The sequence below is a fragment of the Arachis ipaensis genome, chromosome B4 (genome assembly GCF_059453495.1).
Source record: "Arachis ipaensis isolate K30076 ecotype BB chromosome B4, ASM5945349v1, whole genome shotgun sequence".
NCBI classification, from domain to species: Eukaryota; Viridiplantae; Streptophyta; class Magnoliopsida; order Fabales; family Fabaceae; genus Arachis; species Arachis ipaensis.
This window is the reverse complement of record NC_142439.1, coordinates 131,272,961-131,294,307: the sequence shown is the minus strand read 5'-3', so window position 1 is coordinate 131,294,307 and position 21,347 is coordinate 131,272,961. Positions and strand designations below refer to the sequence as shown.

Below are 21,347 nucleotides of genomic sequence, written 5' to 3'. Positions count from 1 at the left end.
TTCGTTTTCTCCCATCCTTCTCTATCTTCTCCAGCTTCCATTCCCTCAACCCTTTTGTAAATCTCTTTAACGTAGTCGTCCATTCTTTTTTCACCAACCTCAGCACTTTAATCAACTAACACAATCAACATAGTAATTAGGAAGTTGGTTAAAAGATCCTCTTCTAAACATCTATGCCAAGTGTCAAGTTCAGATTGGATGGTCAACACCTAGTCATCGTTAGTCACGGGGTACTTGACCACCAAAAAACTCACTTAATTTTTTTCGGTTAAGTTTGAGTTGAGTCTATTCAATACTTAATTTAAAAATAGTCTCATGTCAACCAATAAATTTAAATAAATTTAAACCAAATGAATGATATACATACATTTTAAAAAGTTATATCGATTGTTGTCTTAAAACTTATAGGAAAGAAGATAATTTTCCAGTTGGACATGTCATACTCATCCAGAACCATATTTATTTTTAGTGACTAACATATTACTTTCTATTGTTGATAATTCCCTTTCTTTTTCAATACTTTGGTGAGAAAAATCAAATCCTGTGTATTTTGGTTTTGTTAATTGCTACTTAGCTTTTCAAGGTTCAAGATTACCTATTGAAGCCTAATGGACCTATGATCTGAATTATATTCTTTGCAGTTCTTTTAATTTTGTGTGGTTCTTGCTTTCAACCTAACTTTGTTAGTTTGTGTGGAAGAACATTTGTTTTTATCAGGCAACTCTTTTAGTGCATTAGTTAAGATAAAATAAGTTTAAAGTTTGATGAATCTAATATATTAAAAAGAAATCTTAGTCATATTTTTTAAACCTAAATTAAACTCTTGTTGTCCATTTCCTTTAAGGAAGGAAAAATAAAAAGGCTACTTCTAAAACATGTATATTATCAAAAAGTTTGATGCTTCTTAATTAATTAATAATTCAAATTGTTTGAAATTAGCTCCACTAATTAATAACCAGCCACTAACTTTTTTTGGCTGAAAGTGTAAATTAAATAAACCTAAACCCAGTAAAAGAGGAGAGTGCAATTTTATATGCAAAAGAAAGACCCCAATTTCATATAAATAAATGATTTGATCGTATAGTAATAAACTATTAATGGTGTATCACACATTCATCTAGTTGAACCCAACTACTTATAATAAAAGTAGTTTTTGGATAAGAACTTGGCTACTTATATATTAATTGGAGTAGAAATAATGCCCTTTTTATAAAATAAGTGAGCATGAACAAATAGTTTCTTCCTATTTTATGTTAGTGGAACTCTTATTTTCCAGATACAATTGTTAGGCTAAGATTTTCTGACTTGTAAGTGGTGGATCTGAGATTTTGTTGTGGATCAAGATACAAAATGATTGGGTTCTACAATTTTTACACATACATGTTGCTTTTGGAGTTGCACTTTTTGAGGTAATAAGCCTAACATCACTATCCCAAACCCAACAATTTTTTTTTTTTTTAAATAGCTGAAAAGCCAAGAAGTTAATTGCATATATTTTTATAAATCACAATACATAAAAAAATAGGATTTTAAAAGGAATCATTTCTTAAATATTTTTTTTAAAGTCATTTTTCAATTTTTTCTTGTATAAAAAAATCAAATTTTAAAATCATACTTTCTAATAATTACACTCCAATTCTCTAAATTAACAACAAACTAAGATCACTAATGAACAAAATTAGGTCAAACGAATAAATAGAAAATCGTGGTTGGAAGGATTGCTAATTATATTCTAGAGGTGTTATCTAACAACATTAGACAACTTGGAAGACAATAGACATAAAAAAATTACTAACATATAAATTAATTACCATCATGTAGGAATACAACTGAAAAATTAATAGTATAAATTGATAAGTGTGTTGAAAGAAAAAGGACAATAGCTTTAATTTACACTTCTTATATTCTTGTCTTTTTTTTTTCTTTTCACAAGAATATTTATCTTAAGAATTAACTCTCAATACTTAATTAAGAGACGATAAATTTTTTTCTATTTAATTATGTTTTAGCTATGTTCTTTCATTATATATAGATATATAATATTAAGGTACAAGATAATTATTTTTTGTGTATAACTAATATTAATTTTAGAAAAAAAAAGCTTATGATTTTTATTTTATTTTTTAAAGAAAAAGTCTTCATTGAAAAATAATATTTTGATACATTGATGAATGTTCACACTTAGTCTCTAAGGTCTCTACTTTTGCACTTAATTAACACTATACATATTTTTATGAAATTTGAGCTTGAGTTGGTTTTAATTGTAATTTTTCATAATTGATGGAATTTCACATTATTTTTGTATCTTATTATTAGATGTATCTTTAGTTATAGATATCAAAATATATTGCAAAGTTCATATGTACTAGACAAATTAGAAGAAATCAAAAGCTAACTCAGATATCCAATGACCAATGAGCTAATAATAAATATTTAGATTGGACTTTGGAGAATAGGAAAGAAAAATAGATTGAAAAGAAAAGAAAACTGCAAAATATCATCATTTTGTGGATATTGCACGCACTTTCTTTTTATTTTTATATTTTTTTCTCTTTATTCCCCCAATTGATGAGAGACATTTTGCGATGGGTAAAAAAACCTTATAGTTGTGCTGTGGAAAAATCCAAAGCTTAGCTAGGATTTCTTTACATTTTATTTATGAAGATGTTGATTTGTTTTTTTATTAAGATATACATATGAAAAGAGGAGTGAAGCTAATGTTTTTGGGTCAGGGGGAGTGGATCTATTTCAAGAATATGGCAATAAAAATCAGTAGAAATAAATGGATCACTTAACTTAGTATATGGGTGGCCCAATTTTTTATGAGTCAATCTTTATCAGAACTAGAAGTGTTACCATGTCCCTTAGCCCCCCCCCCCCCCCTTTCTGTTTTCTATTATATGATTTATATCCATATATTCATATCCATTGATCAATGGATCCGGATTTGTTAGCCCCGATCCATTGTACCTGTAATTTTGGGCTTTTAGCCCCGTTATACAACCCCCAAAAAAAAATTTCATGTCCATTGATGAGCTTTTCATCAACCTTAGGCTTGATATCACTTAGGATAGGTTTGGTAAATTTTATGGAGAGGTATTTGATTTTTTTTAATAAATAAAAAATTATGTATCTATACTTTTAATTTGAAAAAGTTAGAGGTATTTTTTAAAAATATTTATGAAAATATCTTTTTATATAGATATGTATATTGGTCAAGCGAATTTTCGTATAATCAGATCTAATTTTAATATTTTACTGAATTATCTATTTTAAATACCTAAATCTATTGAGGACCGGGCAAGAATTTATGTTGGATCTAGCACACCTTACTTTTTCTAAACTAGCTACTAGCTTATATGTTTTTTTTGTTAATGAGATATATAGTTGTGGTGTAGGTAAATAGAAGGTGTGATAGAAAGTGTGATATATATAAGTTAAAGTAAGAAAATTCTATAGAATATTGTGAGCAGATAGTGTGCATAGGTAGTTCGGAGGTATCATATGGTGAGTTTTAACCTGCGCCTGTTTAAATAAGGCGTTTAGGATGCCTTGTTCTTTGATGAGTTTTAGGAAGCGCCTTATTAAATGAGGCATCTCAAACGCCTGTACTATGCTGACACATTCTGCAACAAATTTTTGGGTTAATAATGTAATTGTAATTGATCCCTGTAGTTTCTGTGTATTATAAGTGTTGCCACAAATTATATAATAATTGAAGAAGTTATTTTTTATATTTTACATTTGTTATCCAATATCTTGACTGGCGTTATCATTGAGATTGGGTGGGTTGGCCCAGCAGATATTTTTGTAAGAGATCTTATTTTTTAAATGGCCATGAGGCTATATTTTTTGAACCTAGAAAGATAAAGATTTTGCAAGTGTTTTTGGCAGTTTCCATTGAAGCAAAAGCCCTAACTTCCCTAACCCTCAGCTCTGTTGAAGAAGACCAGAATGTTGCTTCGACCGTGGCAGTGAGGAAGTTGCAACCTCCATCTCATCGCCATTCTTTAGGTGTCGTTATTAGAGGAAGATCCGGATAAATATTGTAACAATTCGATGTATACACCATTCCAGGATGAAGGGGTCGTCGAGGAGAATGTAGCGAGTGATGGAGATGATTTCAAATGGGTTTGGGGACATTCGACTGAGTCAGGTACAAAAGGCATCGACGGTGATGTATACGGTGATGGCTTTTATCCCAACGTTTCAAACAGAGTTTCCAAAAAGTTAGATCCCCAAATAGCTGAAGTTATGGTTTCCAATCTAGGAGCTTGATGCAGCCAATGCATGTATGGGAGAAGATAAACACTAAAGCATTTCTAGTACTGAAGATCAGTTCCTGATGGTAAGAATGTTTCGTTGTGGTTTCTATAGTTGTTGTACTTAAGGGGTGGCTAAGCGGGCCGGCCCACCCCAACTCGCTCCTCCCCGACTAGGCCCGCACCATAAACGGGGCGGGCTGCCCCGCCAACTAAGGTGGGTTCAAAATGCTAGTCCTTTTCACTCTATGGCGGATTGGCGGGCCGACAGACTAGCCGCTTGACTTTTTTTTGTAAAATAAAATTCATTAAAATTAACAAAAAATAATAATTAAAAAATTAAATACAAATAAAAAATAGTCAAATTAATGAATTATAATATAAATTTTTTTACTATTTTTTTATTTTTAATTTCAATAAAATTGTTCAAAATAATATTTGTCAATAGAACCATCTTTATTTTAAAAAGTAAGTCATATAAATAGAGCATATATATGAAATTATAATTTGAGCATATATTTAAAAATTATATAATTATTAATTTTATAGTAGTAATCACTTTTTTATTTAATAATAAAAATAAAAATATTTGGCTCGACGCCAAAACCTGCCAATTTGGCGATACAAGTTTAACGGATTTTTTTAATTTAACGGGTTCCAAATCCTAGTCCGTCCCATCTTTTTTATCGGGTTCGGCGGGTTAGCCCAACGAATTTAACTTGTTTTGCCATCCTTTAAAAGTGAATTAAAATGGTGATGATGTTCTTGGATTGTTCAAAGAATATTTATTTGGTGGTTGATGGTAGCTATTAAACCCGTGGAATTCAATGGAGTTAAGGCAGGGTCCTCTATATTGAGTCTATTTCTTGGGTTGGAGGTTCATTATATTGATAATGGATTGTCTTGCAGCAACAAAATAGTATTTATAAAACATTTGTTACTAATGACCAAAAAAAAAAGAATGTTACTTTAATTAACAACTATTTAAACAACGTGAAATCTTCAATATAGTTTGCACGACTACACAATCTCTCTGTAATGTTAGAATAAATAACATTAACTTCACTTAATCTAAACATAAATTTTCTTTATGTTTTAATCATTTTTTAAGTAACTCCTATCAATAACTAAATAAAATTAAAACAGATTTTATAGTAAACTGCTTTTTTTTTTTCCAGGAGTAAATTGTCATTTATTTCAGATTTAGTTTTTGGATCAATTCTAATATTAAATTCTATTTTAAAGTTCAAATTGACAAATACAATAAACACCTCTTATCAATTATAAATAAAGAAAAATATGCTAACTCAACTACTAAAATATCTAAGTCAGAATTACCGAAAGCCCAACTCACAAAAAAAACAATATTTATAAATTTCTACTCATACATATAACTATTATGTTTTCGTCCCAAAGTGTTTAGGTAGAATTGCAATTACAATACAACTGATTCTACTTATCTGGAGGTAAGAAATAACACTTCATTCATGCATCCTGTCGTTGCACAATACACGTCTAATTCTAGAGCCAACACGACGACAAAAAGTATGAGGCGTCCTGAGAGCCTGATTTGGATCGACGCACCGCGGCAGAATAGATCAGGCGAGGAAGGACAATGGCAGAGTCGACGAGAAAGGGAGAGGATGAGGAACTGAAGATAGACTGCTGTTGTCCGATAGAAATTAGGGGTGAGGTTATTCTTTATCAGTAGGGGTGCACATGGGGCCGGGTGAAGTCGGGTTCGCCGTGACCCGAACCCGACCCTAAATAATGACCGGGTCTATTTATGAGACCCTTACCCGACCCTAAACCCGATGAAATCGTGTTACTTTCGGGCCACATTTAAGCCGGGTCTAGACTGGGTGAAGCCCGGGTCTTGATCAACTTTATCACGATATCACCAAAAATTAGATTCTATATTTTTTGAACCTCTAAATTTTTAAAAATAATTATTCCATAACAATGCAACATTCGCATAATAATAATTTAAAGTTTCATAATAATAATTATATCAATTACACATTAAACATTCAAAGTTCAAAAGACAATTAAAACAAACTTAACAACCAACACAAGATTAACATAATAATAATAATTTATAGTGTCATACCAACCAATAACAACAAAATATTAAGTAGCAAACAACTACACGGGTCCAACGGGCTGGGCCGGGTGACCCGAGGCTTGGCCCGAACCCGATTTAATAAATAACCGGGGCCATCTATTAAAACCTCGGGTCTGACCGGGCCATAACGAAGCCGGGCCAAATTAGCCCCGAAGTCATCGGGTCCGGTCCGGGTCTTCGGGCCAGACCGGGTCTTGTGCACCCCTATTTATCAGTAAATTAATATACAAAGAAGAAGAATAATCTTTTAGATATATTTTTTTTTGGAATGAAGGGGATAGGAGAAATTAGATTAAGGTTTATGATAAACAAAGCAATTTTTTAGTGTATATAAATAATAAAATGTATTTTGGTTTTGATTTTTAAATTGATTCAAATTTAAAATTATAAAACTAAAGTTAATTGAATTTTGATTAAATTAAAGAATTAGAGTTATTTTTGTCCAATACCAAAAAAAAAAAATATTTAAGTGTTTTTGTAAAAATTAAATAAAATTTATTTTTATTTTTATTAAAGTATAAGAATAATTTAATAAAATCATTGATATGATATGTATTTAAAAAAATAAAAATTAATTATTAATATGAAAAATATAATCTATATATTGTGTTTGAAAAAGTATATGGAACTAAGAGATGACCAACCAAATAGTAAACAATATAATTAATTTATAATTATCTTAATTAGTTTAATTTTTTTTATTTACAGTATTTGTTATTAATTGCTGTTTTATCAGCTTTTAAGTAATATGTTCCAAAAAATGTTCTGGAGATCACGGAGCAGAAATTAAGTCCGATTTTTTACTCTCTATTCTCTTTGGTGGCTAATTCAGAACCATCCAATTTACAAAGAAAAGAAATATCTTAATATCTAACATAAATATCATTTACGTAAAAATTTTAGATTCATCCAGAGATATTTAGCTATTTTTTATTGATACTCTCTTGATTTTTTAGTATTGTTAATTGTGTTTTAATTTATCCATATTTTTATTGTATTGATACGTATAAATTTGAAACTGTTTGACAGTTAAAAATAACACATCACTATGACACTATTACTATCTAGAACACGTGTTTAATGCATGGGCAATTGGGCACCGGTATCATATAGCATACATATTCCATTTGTAAGTGTCAAAGGCATGAGTTCATGTCATGTGTATATAAACACTGCATCAATAACAGAAGGGAAACATAAATTTATAAGGATCCCATCAACAATCCAGCATGCATAACAATCTCATCAACTATAACAAGACAGAAACATATCTAGTATATTTATATTTTTTTATATTTTTATATTTATTTTTATACTTAGCTCTAAACGTAGTGAATTGTGGATGGCAGAGCTCCGGACGCTGTGAATAGTGGACGCAGTGTGAAACTGTAAATGTGGTAGATAAGACTGACCATGAATAACGTAGGATCGAGCTTAGATTCCATCCTAATTCTATTTATAAATTTTTTTTTAAATTAAATTTTAGTTTATTCGATTTTAATTCTATTTATATTCTAAAATTTTACTTTTAACTCTATTCAATTTAATCTACAGCAAATTAATTTTTTCAATCAAACATAATATTTAATAATTCCATAATTTATAAATATACTAATAAAACAAAAAATATAAAATTAAATCCATATTAAAATTAAAAATAATAAAATTATAATAAAATTCTTATTAAAATTACAAAAATAAAAAGATATGAATTCAATTTTCATCAATTTTGTTATATATGTATAATAATTTTTAATTACATACTATAATATATCAAGGGTACAAGTTAGATTAGACTTAAACCCGTAACTTAACTCATTCCACTTTTAATATGATTCGCTGCGAATCAAGTTGTCAATCATACTCGAAAGAGTTGAATAAGATTGAATATACAATTAGTATTTGCAACTTGAATGGTAGAAGAGAAATTTAGTAGTCTTGTGATTTTCAATTTGTTCATTCTTTGTCATATATGGCTATAACGATGCTCAATGAAACCAAAAATTCATCAATCATGTTTTGTTCTAGTTGAATTCAGAAGAATATCCATCAACAAATATTGAACTTTATACAAGATTATTCTGAATTTAAAAAATGAACGATAAATTCACATAAATTAATGTAGATAGTTACAAAGGAGTCTAATCAAGCTTCCATCTTTCCTTTTCAAAATTAAAAAATAGTGATAAGAATCAAGATGAGAAACTGAGATCTGCCATAAAGTTTTACAAGACAAACATCAAAATTTATTAAAAAAATGAATTAATGTAATATTCATATTGCTTGAACGATGATATACATGTTAAATTGTTAATTGAGTGCTGAGAAGCTTCATGGTGGTAGCTATCATGAGAATGATTCTCATTGGTCGACAGTGAAAGCTTTTGGAAGCTTCTATTTGGGTGTTTGCACAAACAGCATTTCTTATTTTGATTTTTAGCATTAGAACATACCTAGGTCAATTTTAGGTGTGATATTAGGTAGTATTTGTTTTAGAATTAAAATTGGAAGACTGAAATTTAGTATTGTATTTAGTGGTTAGAAATTATAATTAAAATTTTAGTTTTTTCAAAAAATAGAAACAAGAAGAGACTGAAATTTTTGAGATTAAAGACTGAAATTTTAATAACATTACTTTCTAAAAATACTTTCTTTAATTTTTCAAATTTTAAATCAGCCTTTCAATTTTTATATTTATCTTAAATCAAACATATAATTCAATACATTTTATATCAAACACAATACAAAGACTTAATTTGTTCTCAGACTCTCTCTATTTTTTAATCTTTATCTCTGAGTTTCTCTACTAAACTCAGCCTTTACATCCTTCCTTCAACCCAAATTTCATATCAAAAGACAAGAATAATATTTAACTATCATCCATGGAACAAATTTTTCATATGAAAGTATGAAACCATCTCTCAAACATTGATAAATGGAACTTCTCAAAGACTACTACTAATCTTCAATAATAAATCAAAATATATTAATTTGTGAATCTCCTTTTCCTCTTTTTCCCATTCAAATTAGTATTTAGTTGTGAAAAATTATATACAAAGTTGCATGTATGTTTTCAGAGTTTATTTATTTAATCTGTTCTAAAATAATTTATAATTAATTATTTGCTATTAGCTTAAATAAGTTTTTAGGTGGTGAATTTTGGTTTTGGGGTTCAAAACTCTTATTTTATTAAATGTTGATATGACAATATTGATTTTTAAAATTTTATCAAGTTATATTATTATTATTATTATTATTATTATTATTATTATTATTATTATTATTATTATTATTATTTAATTACAATGTTGGTTTCTAGGTCTTTATGTCTTTGCTAAATGTTTTTTTATTATAAAATATGAAATATTTTTAAATATTCATTTTTATATTTAATGTATGAAGAATTGAGAAATGTTCTAGAAACAAATATTTTAGCATCATGTTTTTTTCAAAAAATTAATAACTAAACATATTTATCTAGTATAAATTAAAAATTCAACAATACTAAATATATACTAAAATTAGCTACTAAAATTAGTTACTGGTATAAAATATATATTAAAAATAAATTAAATAATATATATTTATACATAAATATATAATGATTGATTTTAATTTACACATAATATTTTTTATAAAAAATTAATACAAATTTTTGAATTATAAGAACTCAATTAAAAGTTTCACAAAACTATAAAGTCCATCAGAAAAATCAAATCTATTCGTACATACGATTATGCATGCATGATTACGAAGGACTAATAAGATCATTATTAGGAGGGGAATTTTCTTTTTCCATTATGTATGTTTAGTAGCATATACAAGAAGCAAATAAAACCGAAACTACCCTCTAAAACGTTTGGTATTTTTTCTGTGTGCGCTTGCTATTGCGAAGAAGCTGCATGTAACGGTACATATAAACTAGACTTATATCTACACAACACACTTAGTTGATATTTTAAGCAACCTCGACCCTTCCGAAAAATAAAGAGAGACAACATCAGTTCTAATCTTCCATTTGAGACACGGATGTCCGTACATATGCAAGTACTCTTTCTTGTGTTCCTGCATTTATTATATATTAAGTACATATATATAGATATTCACTTACATGTATTAATCACATCTATGCTATAGTCACAACAAAATTGGTAAAGTCACCACAAAAAAAAAAAAAAAAAAAAAAATCAAATCACTACTATAAAGATCTTACAAATGTAAATATTTATAAAATAAAATTTAAGAAAAAATGTATTCATCCTTGAAGTTCGCCTAATAATTACTTATGTTTCTAAAGGAAAAAAAAAAAAACACATTTCTCCAATTACGGAAAATAATTATCTAAATACACAAAATTTCTATTTCTATAGTAAAAATTAAAGTAAAATTTCATTAATATAATTAATAGTATATATATATATATATATATATATATATATATATATATATATATATATATATATCCTCCCTTCTTTCTTCATCTTAAAAAGTTATATTATTATTATTATGAAAAATGTTCAAGAACCAGTAGAATTTATTAGTTTTGTTTATTATTTTTAATCATTAATTTAATTCTTCTAATCTAGCTAATAATTTAACAACATATTTTTAAATTTTTAATACTGTTGACCAAAAATAATAAATGATGCTAATCCTCTAGTATTCCTCTATTATTATAATAAGAATAGTAGACTACTATTTTTATTAATGAAATTTTAAAATGCTGAAAAATTTATAAACTCAATAAGAAAAAATATAAAGAATCAATTTTTGTTATTTAATATTAATTAATTTTAAAATTTAAATTTGTGATTTAAAGTTTAAGATTTAAATTAAAATTTATTATTTTAGAATTTAAAATTTAAAATAAATAAAATAATTTAAAAAATAGCTGATACTGATTGAAAAGAAATTAATTTCCTAACATTACTTACAAAATAAAATTAATTTTATATTTGTAAAAGATAAAACGGTGTTCGTCGTGGATATAGTAGAAATAATAAGAGATTTTTTTATTGTAAATTCAAAATTCTATTTTTCAAAAAAAAGAGTATTAAAATTTTAATTTTTGAGATCCAACTTTCTTATTTTGTGGAAGAGATTGCACTCCCGACAAACTTCAAATTCCTAAGTTTTTCTCAGTATTGTGGGAGCGGTGAATTTATTGAATCTTATAAAGTTCGTCTGGTGCGGCGAATTTGTCCCCCAAAAAAAAAAGTTAGATCTTGAAAATTAAAGTTGTAATAATTTTTTTTGGAAATAAATTTTAATTTTTTATTTTATAATAAAAAAATCCAAATAATAAGTATTTTGAAAGCTTAAAAAAATAATTAAGTTGTACAATTATTTGGAAATTAACGTAATAGGTAGAATACCTGCTGGTGGTTTTTAGTTAGGTATATTGTTGTGAGGAGAAGGTGTAATCTTGATAACAAGGCCTGGATACACATCATCAGGATCATGGATGTGAGGGTTGTTTTCCACAATGAATGGGTCTGAACACTTGTCACCGATTGTGTGCAGTGTCTCTCCTTCTCCAACCACATAGATTTCATCACACACCACATTATTGATCACAGCCATGTTATTGGAGGAGGCAGTGTCCCTGATGAACATGCACATCAATATGAGAGACACCAATACAAAAGCCAAGCACCATGATGCTGCATCAGCTATGTTGTTCTTTGAACAAGAACAAGAAGAACCACTTCTCTTTTTGGGATTATTGCTCTTATTATTCAAAGCCATTGATAGATAGATAGATTATGATTTGTGGATGTGGAATAATAATGAGTAAGTGTGAAGATTCTCCTCTTATTAAGTATTACTCGTGTAGTGGTTTATTTATATATGATAGGGGAAATTGTGGTTGAGGCAGAATATAAGAACTACTATGTGTCAATTCAACACGTTTCTCTACACCACAACAACTTTTTTTTTCCTCCCAATATCTTTGAACACAAATTAAAGATTAACTATTAAATAGGGATTCGTATTTGTGTATATTTATATAAATTTAATTTTAATATATTATAAATATAACATAATTTTATATGTATATTTAATTATATAATATCACGTTATAAAAAATAATTATTTTTTGTATTAACTACTTGGATAGTTATATAAAAAAAATGGATATACAATATTAGTATATTAAAATTAAAGTCATATCTATATAAGAATTTTTAAAAAATACTTATATTGATATTTAATTAAGTATAGTAAAGATTAATTAACTCTTTATTTGTAAATTAATGGTAAAGACTCGACATGGTCATCAATTGAAAATTTTTTTTTTTTTGAGAAATTTTTATTACTTTCTCCACATATTATGTCATAAACAATTATGTTTACATGGGTGAAATAAAGTAATTGATTGGATGTTATAATAAAAATTAAACGCTATTCTTAATGAATAAAAATTTTGTCATATTATCATCTAAATACTATGTTATTATCGTATGTGTAAATTCTGATGAAATTATGGTTGTGAAAATTAATTTATCACTACTTTATTATAATTTGCGAAAAACGGATATTAATACAGATACGAAATACAATATGGCACAAAATATAGATACATAAATTTTAATTTTTAGAAGACATGAGAATATGTTATATCTATAAAATATAAAATATTTTTTAAATAAATTATAAAAAATTTAATATTTTATTAATATTAAAAGAATTTAATTTTATCATTAAAAATAAATATTATTTTTATTGATTGCGTAAATAGACATTTAAAATAATAGATATGATTGCACAATTGTAAAAAATATTTTATACTATCAGTGCATCAAAATTAAACTCATATTAAAATATAAATTAATGTTTAACTGTTTTTAATATTTTTTTAGTTATATAAAATATTTAAAATAAGTCTTATTTTAATAAATAATAATATACTATTTCTAAGAATATAGGTTAAGAATGAGATTAAACACACTCATACGTGATAGTATTTAAGTGTGTTTAAATATGTCTAAAAAATATTTTTATTTTTTTTATTAAGACATAACTAGACATAAAAAATACTTGTATCGAACGAACATCAGATAAGTATCTTGTCCAAAATATATTTGATATAAAAACACAACAATTCAATAAAATATCCGTAGTTGTTATAACATTATAAAAAAGTTATAAACCTATATTTCTTTAGAACTAAAAATATATATTAAACAACTTAATAAATTCTTTTCTCATTTGCTTTTTTTTCCTCCTCCCATGTTTTTAGTTTTGATCCATGTTTTCTATCCTAGGTTTTGAAAGTCACATGTCACGATAAATTTTAAAATATTAGATTTAACGGTATTTATATAATTTTTTGGAGTGTTTGATAACACTCTAAATAATTTTCAAATATTTTAAAATGTCTTAAAAGGTTTTGAAATATTCTAAAAAGTTTTAGAAAACTCTGAAAGACCATAGAGTATTTTAGAAGAGTATGAATGTATATAAAAGTATGAAAAGTAGTATAAAATAATCTAAAGAGTACACTATTTCTATCCACAAAAGTTGAAAACGCTAACACATCTATTCATAAAAAAAAATTACCATTTGTATCCATAAAACATGGATTTCGCACAACAAAATTATCCAAACACTAAAAAATCACCTAAAAATCCTAAATTACTATTATCATCATCCACATCATCTTTCTCCCTCCCTCTACCCACTCCATCATCCTCATCTGCTCATCACCTTACTACCACCACCACTACTAATCCCTTCCTCTCCACCTCCTTCCATTTTTTGAGCTCGTCGTCACTACCGGAATTCGTCAACTCTACCAACTTCTTCCTCTTTTTCTCTTTCTCTCTCCCCTTCTATATTTTGCTTTCTCTATCTTCTGCTTTTTTGAATCCTCAACTCTAAGCTGAATCTTCCGTGCAGCACCGCTGGCAATCATTTTTTGTCGTATCTCATGTTTCAAAACTCACCTAAAACAGAAACTCCAAGAAAAGGACTTCCTTTAGAATCAACGTGCAACCTAAAATGAGAAGATAAATACAAATGCATAAAAGGGACATCATTGAATGAAAAAAAGAACAAAAATAGAAAATTGCTGTTATGCAATTGCAATAATGGAATTGCAGATTATGCATTGATTGAGTTATGGAAAGGGAAAGAAAATAAAACAGGAAACTCATGGCGGTGAAGGACGTGGCTGAGTTGGACCACGAAAGTGAAAGAAGGAAAGTTGAGAGAGGTAACAGTGACTGATAAGGGAGTGCCATCTTCGAAATTGCGGTGTCTCCTCCGCCGTTTGAAACCACGCCACAACTACAAATTTCTCCCTTCTCAATTCCATTGCATTTGTTTCTTATGTGGATCTGTCACTGTCTTCTTCGTTTTTTCTCTTTGCTTCTACTGTTGTTGTTGCTGCATTATGTGAAGAAGATGATGATGGAGGTATAGTGGTGGTGGTGGTGGTAGTGATGAAGGAAATGAGGTGGTGGTTCTCTCGATCGAACTCAGTGCTTGACTCAGGTAAAAATTGCTCGATTCGTTTAATTCCCCACATGACATGTTTGAGTTTGACAATTGATTTGCTGCAGGAACATTAGATGGTAGCACTCTGTTCTGAGTTCAATGAAAAGTTGAAAATGATGACGATAAGGATAATTTGGGATTTTTAGGTAATTTTTTTTAGTGTTTGGATAATTTTGTTGTTTGAAATTCATGTTTTATGGGTACAAATGGTAATTTTTTTTTCCATAGGTAGATGTATGTCAGCATATTCAACTTTCGTGGGTTGAAATGATAGTTTACTCTAATCTAAAAATATTTATAGAAATGTGGTAGGATAGATATTTGTAGTGAAAGTTTTGAATAATCAATTTGAACCGTTGATTAAATTTAATCTCAACCATCCATTGAGAATGTGGATAATTATAGATAGGGGTGAGAGTTAAAATTTATGTAGGTGAGTCATTTGTAACAATACTTAAGTAATAAATTATTTTTTCTACCAAAACTTCATTTTTCCTGTGTTCTTAACTTTTTTACTAAGTATTGAGTAGTAGGCTGACTTAATTTTAGTTTAAGAGATTGAATAAATTCGAGTATCGATACAGTAGTATTCGAGTGTGTCCAAAGTTGTGACACATATGAACCATATAGGTGGGGCCAACTTTACTTATGAAGGAGAATAAGCGTGTGGGTAACTTTATATGAACATATATATATCATACTTGAATATTTTAATTTTGATCGAATTACAAATACATATTAACAATATTTATCCAAGAATAAATATCTCTTAATATTATTATTAAAAAACAAACAATGAACTATTTAATGACAGCAAGAGAAAATGAGCACAATAAATTAAAATTTTACGTTAAGTCCTTTTTCATATATATTATTCCTTTAATTATTTTATTTTTGAAGCTTCGAAATATTTTTGTACAAACTTAATCGTTTCATTCTTTTTAAAGCACGAAATTAAAGATTAAATCATACAACTAACAAGTCTTTTTTTGAAGAGGGAAAAATCACATTTTAACAAATTTGCAAAGGTTTCTAGGAGGTAGTTGGTGGGAGCCGAGTGGAAGCACCAGAATTATTTGAACAATCATAGAACCATACAAATTGAATTGAGAAATATACATTGTTATTATTTGAACAAAAAATTAAATAATTCATATATTTATTTTCGCTCATTCACTAATTTAGTATACATTTTTTAAAAAAACAATTATTAAACAAGGTTTACAAATAAATCATCTTTAGTTTATTTTTTTTTAAAAATATGTGTTACCTTAATATACAAAACAAAGCACTATAATTAGCCTATCTCTATCTTAAAAAACAATGGACGGTATAACCAAAAATAAAATAAAATAAAATAAAATAAAATATATAGTGGACGGTGACTATATAGACTATAGAGACATAGACGTTGGTTCACTTGAAAGGTAATGATGGCAAAAATCCAATGCATGCGCAATGATAGATATATTTATATCACAATGGCGGTAAATGGTGGCATGTTGACTTGCATATATAAACACATTTGTGCTCAAAATTTTTAGTGCTGTGTGATGTGTCATAAGCAGTCACCACAGGAAGACATAGGCATCACCATTTAAGAATTAAGATTCATAAACCAATTTAGATTGACCGAGTAATCAACTTACTTATTCGTTTAAACAACTGTTGAGAAATTTGAATTTTATTTTATACATTTAACAATTTATTGAGCACAGCTAACTTTTAAATAGAATTCAGATCCACGATGAATTAGTTCTTAGTTTGTCGAATTAAAAGATACCCTAACAAATTCAAAAAAAAAAATATTAAGTTCATAAAACATTAATTCTAGTCACAAGTTTTATTTTGGAGGGGTCATATATGTTCAAGTGCTATATTTAGGTCACATGTTAAGTGCCATATCTGATTATTAGCATTATTAGTGGAAAAACAATCAATCATAGCTAAGTTGGAAAAATAACAAATGATTAATTTGATTTTGGATGAGTCATTTGTTTCACAAAGTTAATTATTATAAATTTGGTTTTTGAATGCATGAGTAATCATGTAATATAAATATACCAATTTAGTTACTATGCTCCATATATATAAAATAATTAACCAATTTTATCTATGTAAATAGTAGACATTTAGATGTTAATTAGTATAAAGGTTTTACACTAGATTGCATAAAAATTGAACTCAATACGATAATATGCTTATATCTGAGTAATTTTGATTCTAATTTTAAACAAATAAATTAAATTAAATCCTTTTTAAGGAGTACAACCGAGTGTGATATAGAAGATGCATATATTTAATTAAGAGAAACTAATAAAAAAGAAGATTCCATTGATAATTGTTGATATGATCAAATAGCCAATAATGTGCATCTGTTAATTTAGCACAATTGAAGTGCTTCTGATTGTGACACTGCCATTATAGAACAGAGAAGTCTGCATTCAATTGATAAACCCTTAAAGAACTTAAGAAGTGGAGTTGTGCCACTTCTTCCAAGTTCCAACCATTAAATTCACTATATATGTATATAAGCAAAACCAGCCACATCTTCAGCCCTCAAAGAAGTAACTATTACCTACCATAGCTTCATAGAGTCTATACTCTATATACCTAAGCACATACCTAATAAGCCATGGTTGGGACTACGGAGCCTTCTAAGTTATAAACAACAAATCCAAACATGCATTCATTCATAAGGTGGGCCTTAATAAAAAAAAAAAATATATAATTAATATAAGAAAAATGTTATTTGTATATCACTTTCAGTCACCAATTTCAACCATTTTATAAAGATACAATAGAGAGATACGGATACGGTGATAAACGTATATAGATTCAGAGACAATATAACGTGCCTAGGAGTTTTTTCATCGCGCCAAAAAATCCCATCTTCAATTGCGATTTCTTCTCTTCTCGGCAGAGGGGTTTCACAGCAAGCACCTCACTTCTCTTCTCTTCGATCGCGTCATTGCATACACCTCACTCCTCGCTTTCTTCTTTTCTCCGCGCTTTCTTCTCCTCTGTTTCGATCCCGCACTTCACAAAAACTCTTTTTAACGCTGTTTACTTCTGGTTCTTGTTATCTTAGGGTTTTGATTATAATTTTTGATTCAGTAGAATCCACAAGCTCGAATGATGAGATTTGTGTTTTATTTAGTTTGTATGTTAATTTTTTATTCCTGATTTAATTTTAATTTTTGATTATCCATTTTTGATTCCTAATTTGATTTTAAGTTTTTTATTATCCATGTTTTAGGTTGTTCCAACTTCCAAGCATAGAAATGACATTTTTCTTTGTGAAAGATTATGAAGTTTTTTATACCAATTATGCAAGGAGGGTTAGTTTTTTATGAAATATAAGAACTACTAAGTAGGATCAAAATAGACAAATTACATACCAAATCTTGGTATGTTCTAGAGCTGGTTATCAAAGATAAAAAATTGATCTACTAAAGAAGATAAATCTAACTTTCGAGCAAAATTGTAAAGTTAGGATTATTGTGAAAAGGGATAAAAAGTTGAAATATGTGTTAACCTTTGTGAATATCCAGCATAACCATACTATTAGTCCTAGCATGGCAAACACTCTGAAAAAGAACAGAGAACTAAGCTTGCATGCCAAACAAATAGCTAAGATCAATGATAAAGCTGGTGTTACAATGAGAAACACCTATAAGAGTTTAGCAACTGCTGTTGGTGGCTATGACAAATTGGCTTTTACTGAAAAAAATATTTGGAATCATGTAGCAAAATGTCTCAAAGTCATACAAGAGGAGGGGGATGTGCAATCATTAATGCAATATTTTCATAGGATGCAACAACAAAATCACAACTTCTTTTACTTGGACGAGCACCATTGCATAGAGCATGCTTTTTAGGCTGATGCTAGAAGCCGTGCAGCTTATGAGCACTTTGGCGAAGTTGTGAGCTTTGATACGACGTACCAAATAAATAGGTACGACAACCACAATTATATATTTCAAGTTAATTATATATACTCTAGTTTTTGCATGTGTTTGATGTATAAGGATAGATAGAATAGAATAAATTTGCTGCTGGTGTGTATGATATATTGAGTTTGATTATGTACTTTTGTTTTTGCATGTGTTTGATGTAAAAAGATAGATAGAATATAATGAATTTGCTGCTACTGTACATGATATACTAAGTTTGATTATTTGATTTAGTAAGTTTGATTATGTACTCTTATTTTTGCATGTGTTTGATGTATAGGGATAGGTAGAATAGAATGAATTTGCTGCTACTATATATTTATGAAGCACGACTATAATTGGATTCTCAATTTTTATTATAGGTATGATATGCCTTTTGCCTCATTTGTTGGGGTTAACCATCATGGCCAATCATTACTACTTAGTTGCGCTATTCTTTCATGAGAAGAAGAGAGTTCTTTTATTTGATTATTTGATTGTTGGATGCGATGTATGGGTGGCAAGCCACCTATTGGCATATTGACTGATTAATACAAAGCAATGTGAAATGCTATTGAAAAATCGTTGCCAATGACACAACATCAATGGTGTATTTAGCATATTTTGAAGAAAATTTAAAAAAAATTAGGAGCATACAAGCAATCTAAAGAGATTAGTGCTGATATGAGACATACTGTATGAGAGTCTAGGTCTAAGGAAGCATTTGAGAGCTCTTGGACTGACTTTATTGAGGGTTAAGTATTTTTTTTGTCCCTAAAGTCTAAGGTGAAAATCAAAATCGTCCTCGACCTTTTTTTCTTATTAAAATCATTCCAAAAATTACAAAACGTTATAAAAGTCATTTTCTACTTCAATAATATTTTTTGACTAAATTACCCTTAATTATTAATAAAAATAATATTAAAAAAAAAACCAAAACCCCACCCACCCCACTCCCTAGCATCTCTTCGCTCTCTTCCCCCACCCCCAATCCCCTTCCTCCTACTTTCTGAGTCTCTTCGAACTCTCCCACCCCCACCTACCCACCCCAAACCCCATCCCACCATAATCATCAGTTCCCAATAACCCTCACTCATTAACAACCTCTCATCTCTCTCACCCACGTAGCTGCGCCGTCGTCTCCCAACCGGTGCCGAAGGGCTTCTATCCGCAGCAAGTCACAGCCTATCAACTCACCAGCAACGACGATCGCATCCACCACGAAGGGAGCCCATCATTACCCCGTACAACCCTCACCCCTTACCGTCTGTTCCCCTGATGAAGTAACTGTCGGTGTCTCCTCACCGCAAAAGACGACGTCAACAACTACGCGAAGGTAGCCTATCTCTGCATGACGGTGTAGCCCCAGGTGGCAAAGTTGATGCAGATTTGCTTGAAGAGCCAACCGGTGTCAGAGCCGTATCCGTGGGTCATGAAGACGGTGGCTTTGATTTCGTTAAGTTGAAGACGGTGATATTCTGGACTATAGGGAGTTTATCAAGAAGGCACAAACTCATGGGGTTAAGGTTGTTATGGCCACTGATCTCTTGGCAGCGACTGTATTGAAGCCTCCTGGTGAGTTGGAGGCAGATATTGTTGTTGGCTCCATGGTTGTCAAACTCGCGAGTTAACTCGTAAACTCGTACGAGTTTAGGTAGTGGAATCGAGTTGACTCGGACATAAACTCGTTTCTGGGTAAACTCGGGTTGACTCGGCTAGACTCGGATAAAATCGTTCAAACTCGCGAGTTTGCTAGCGAGTCAGCGAGTTTAATTTCGTTGCCCATTTTCGCCAAAACGGCGTCATTTTGGGCCAGGAAAAAAAAAATCCTACACCTAAGTGGCTAACCCAAACCCGGTAACCCACACCCACTCCTCACTCCTCACTCCCTAAGTGAAGTTCGAAACCCTCCACCAAGTCCCCCACGGCCAGCCTCACTCCTCACTCCCTCCACCATCTACCGACGCTGTTGTCTGCGCCGCCACGCAGAGGCCGGACGCCAGAGTCCAGACGGATCCCTCGCCTTCTCACCTCCCCTCGCCTCATCCCTCATCCCCCACCGCTCACCCACGCAGCGTTGCAGAGCCCACTAGGTCACCACCACGCAGAGTCGCAGTCTCGCAGAGCCCACCACCACGTAGAGTTCTCACCTCCCCTCGCCTCATCTCTCATCCCCCACCGCTCACCCACGCAGCGTTGCAGAGCCCACTAGGTCACCACCACGCAGTGAAGGACCACCACGCAGAGTCGCAGTCTCGCAGAGCCCACCACCATGCCGTTTGCCTCCCCTCCCCTGTTCTGCCCTCGTCAGCCTTGTTCAGTTGTTCTTCGCTGAATCACTTCCGATCTGCTTCTAGTCTGTCGATCTCCAAGGTAAATTTGTTAAACTAATTCAATTATTCAAATGCTAACAATTTTGGTATCAATTATTCAATTCTGCAAACTTATTAAGTCCCTGATCTGTGTTTGATCTGTTGAAAAAAAAAATTAATGTCATAATGTGTGAAAAAAAACTGATGCTGC

The 21,347-nt window shown here is 29.9% G+C and overlaps 1 protein-coding gene across 1 annotated transcript; it reads right to left on the bottom strand.

Annotated features, from left to right (window-relative positions):
• Positions 1-10,245: 10,245 nt before the first annotated feature.
• LOC107638034 (uncharacterized) lies at positions 10,246-12,227 on the bottom strand. The gene is made up of 2 exons (XM_088485133.1): positions 11,763-12,227; positions 10,246-10,452 (listed from the first exon to the last, which is right to left on the bottom strand). Exon 1 carries the CDS (start codon positions 12,133-12,135, stop codon positions 11,776-11,778), a length of 360 nt encoding a protein of 119 aa, XP_088341259.1. The 5' UTR covers positions 12,136-12,227; the 3' UTR covers positions 10,246-10,452; positions 11,763-11,775.
• Between the last annotated feature and the right edge of the window lie 9,120 nt (positions 12,228-21,347).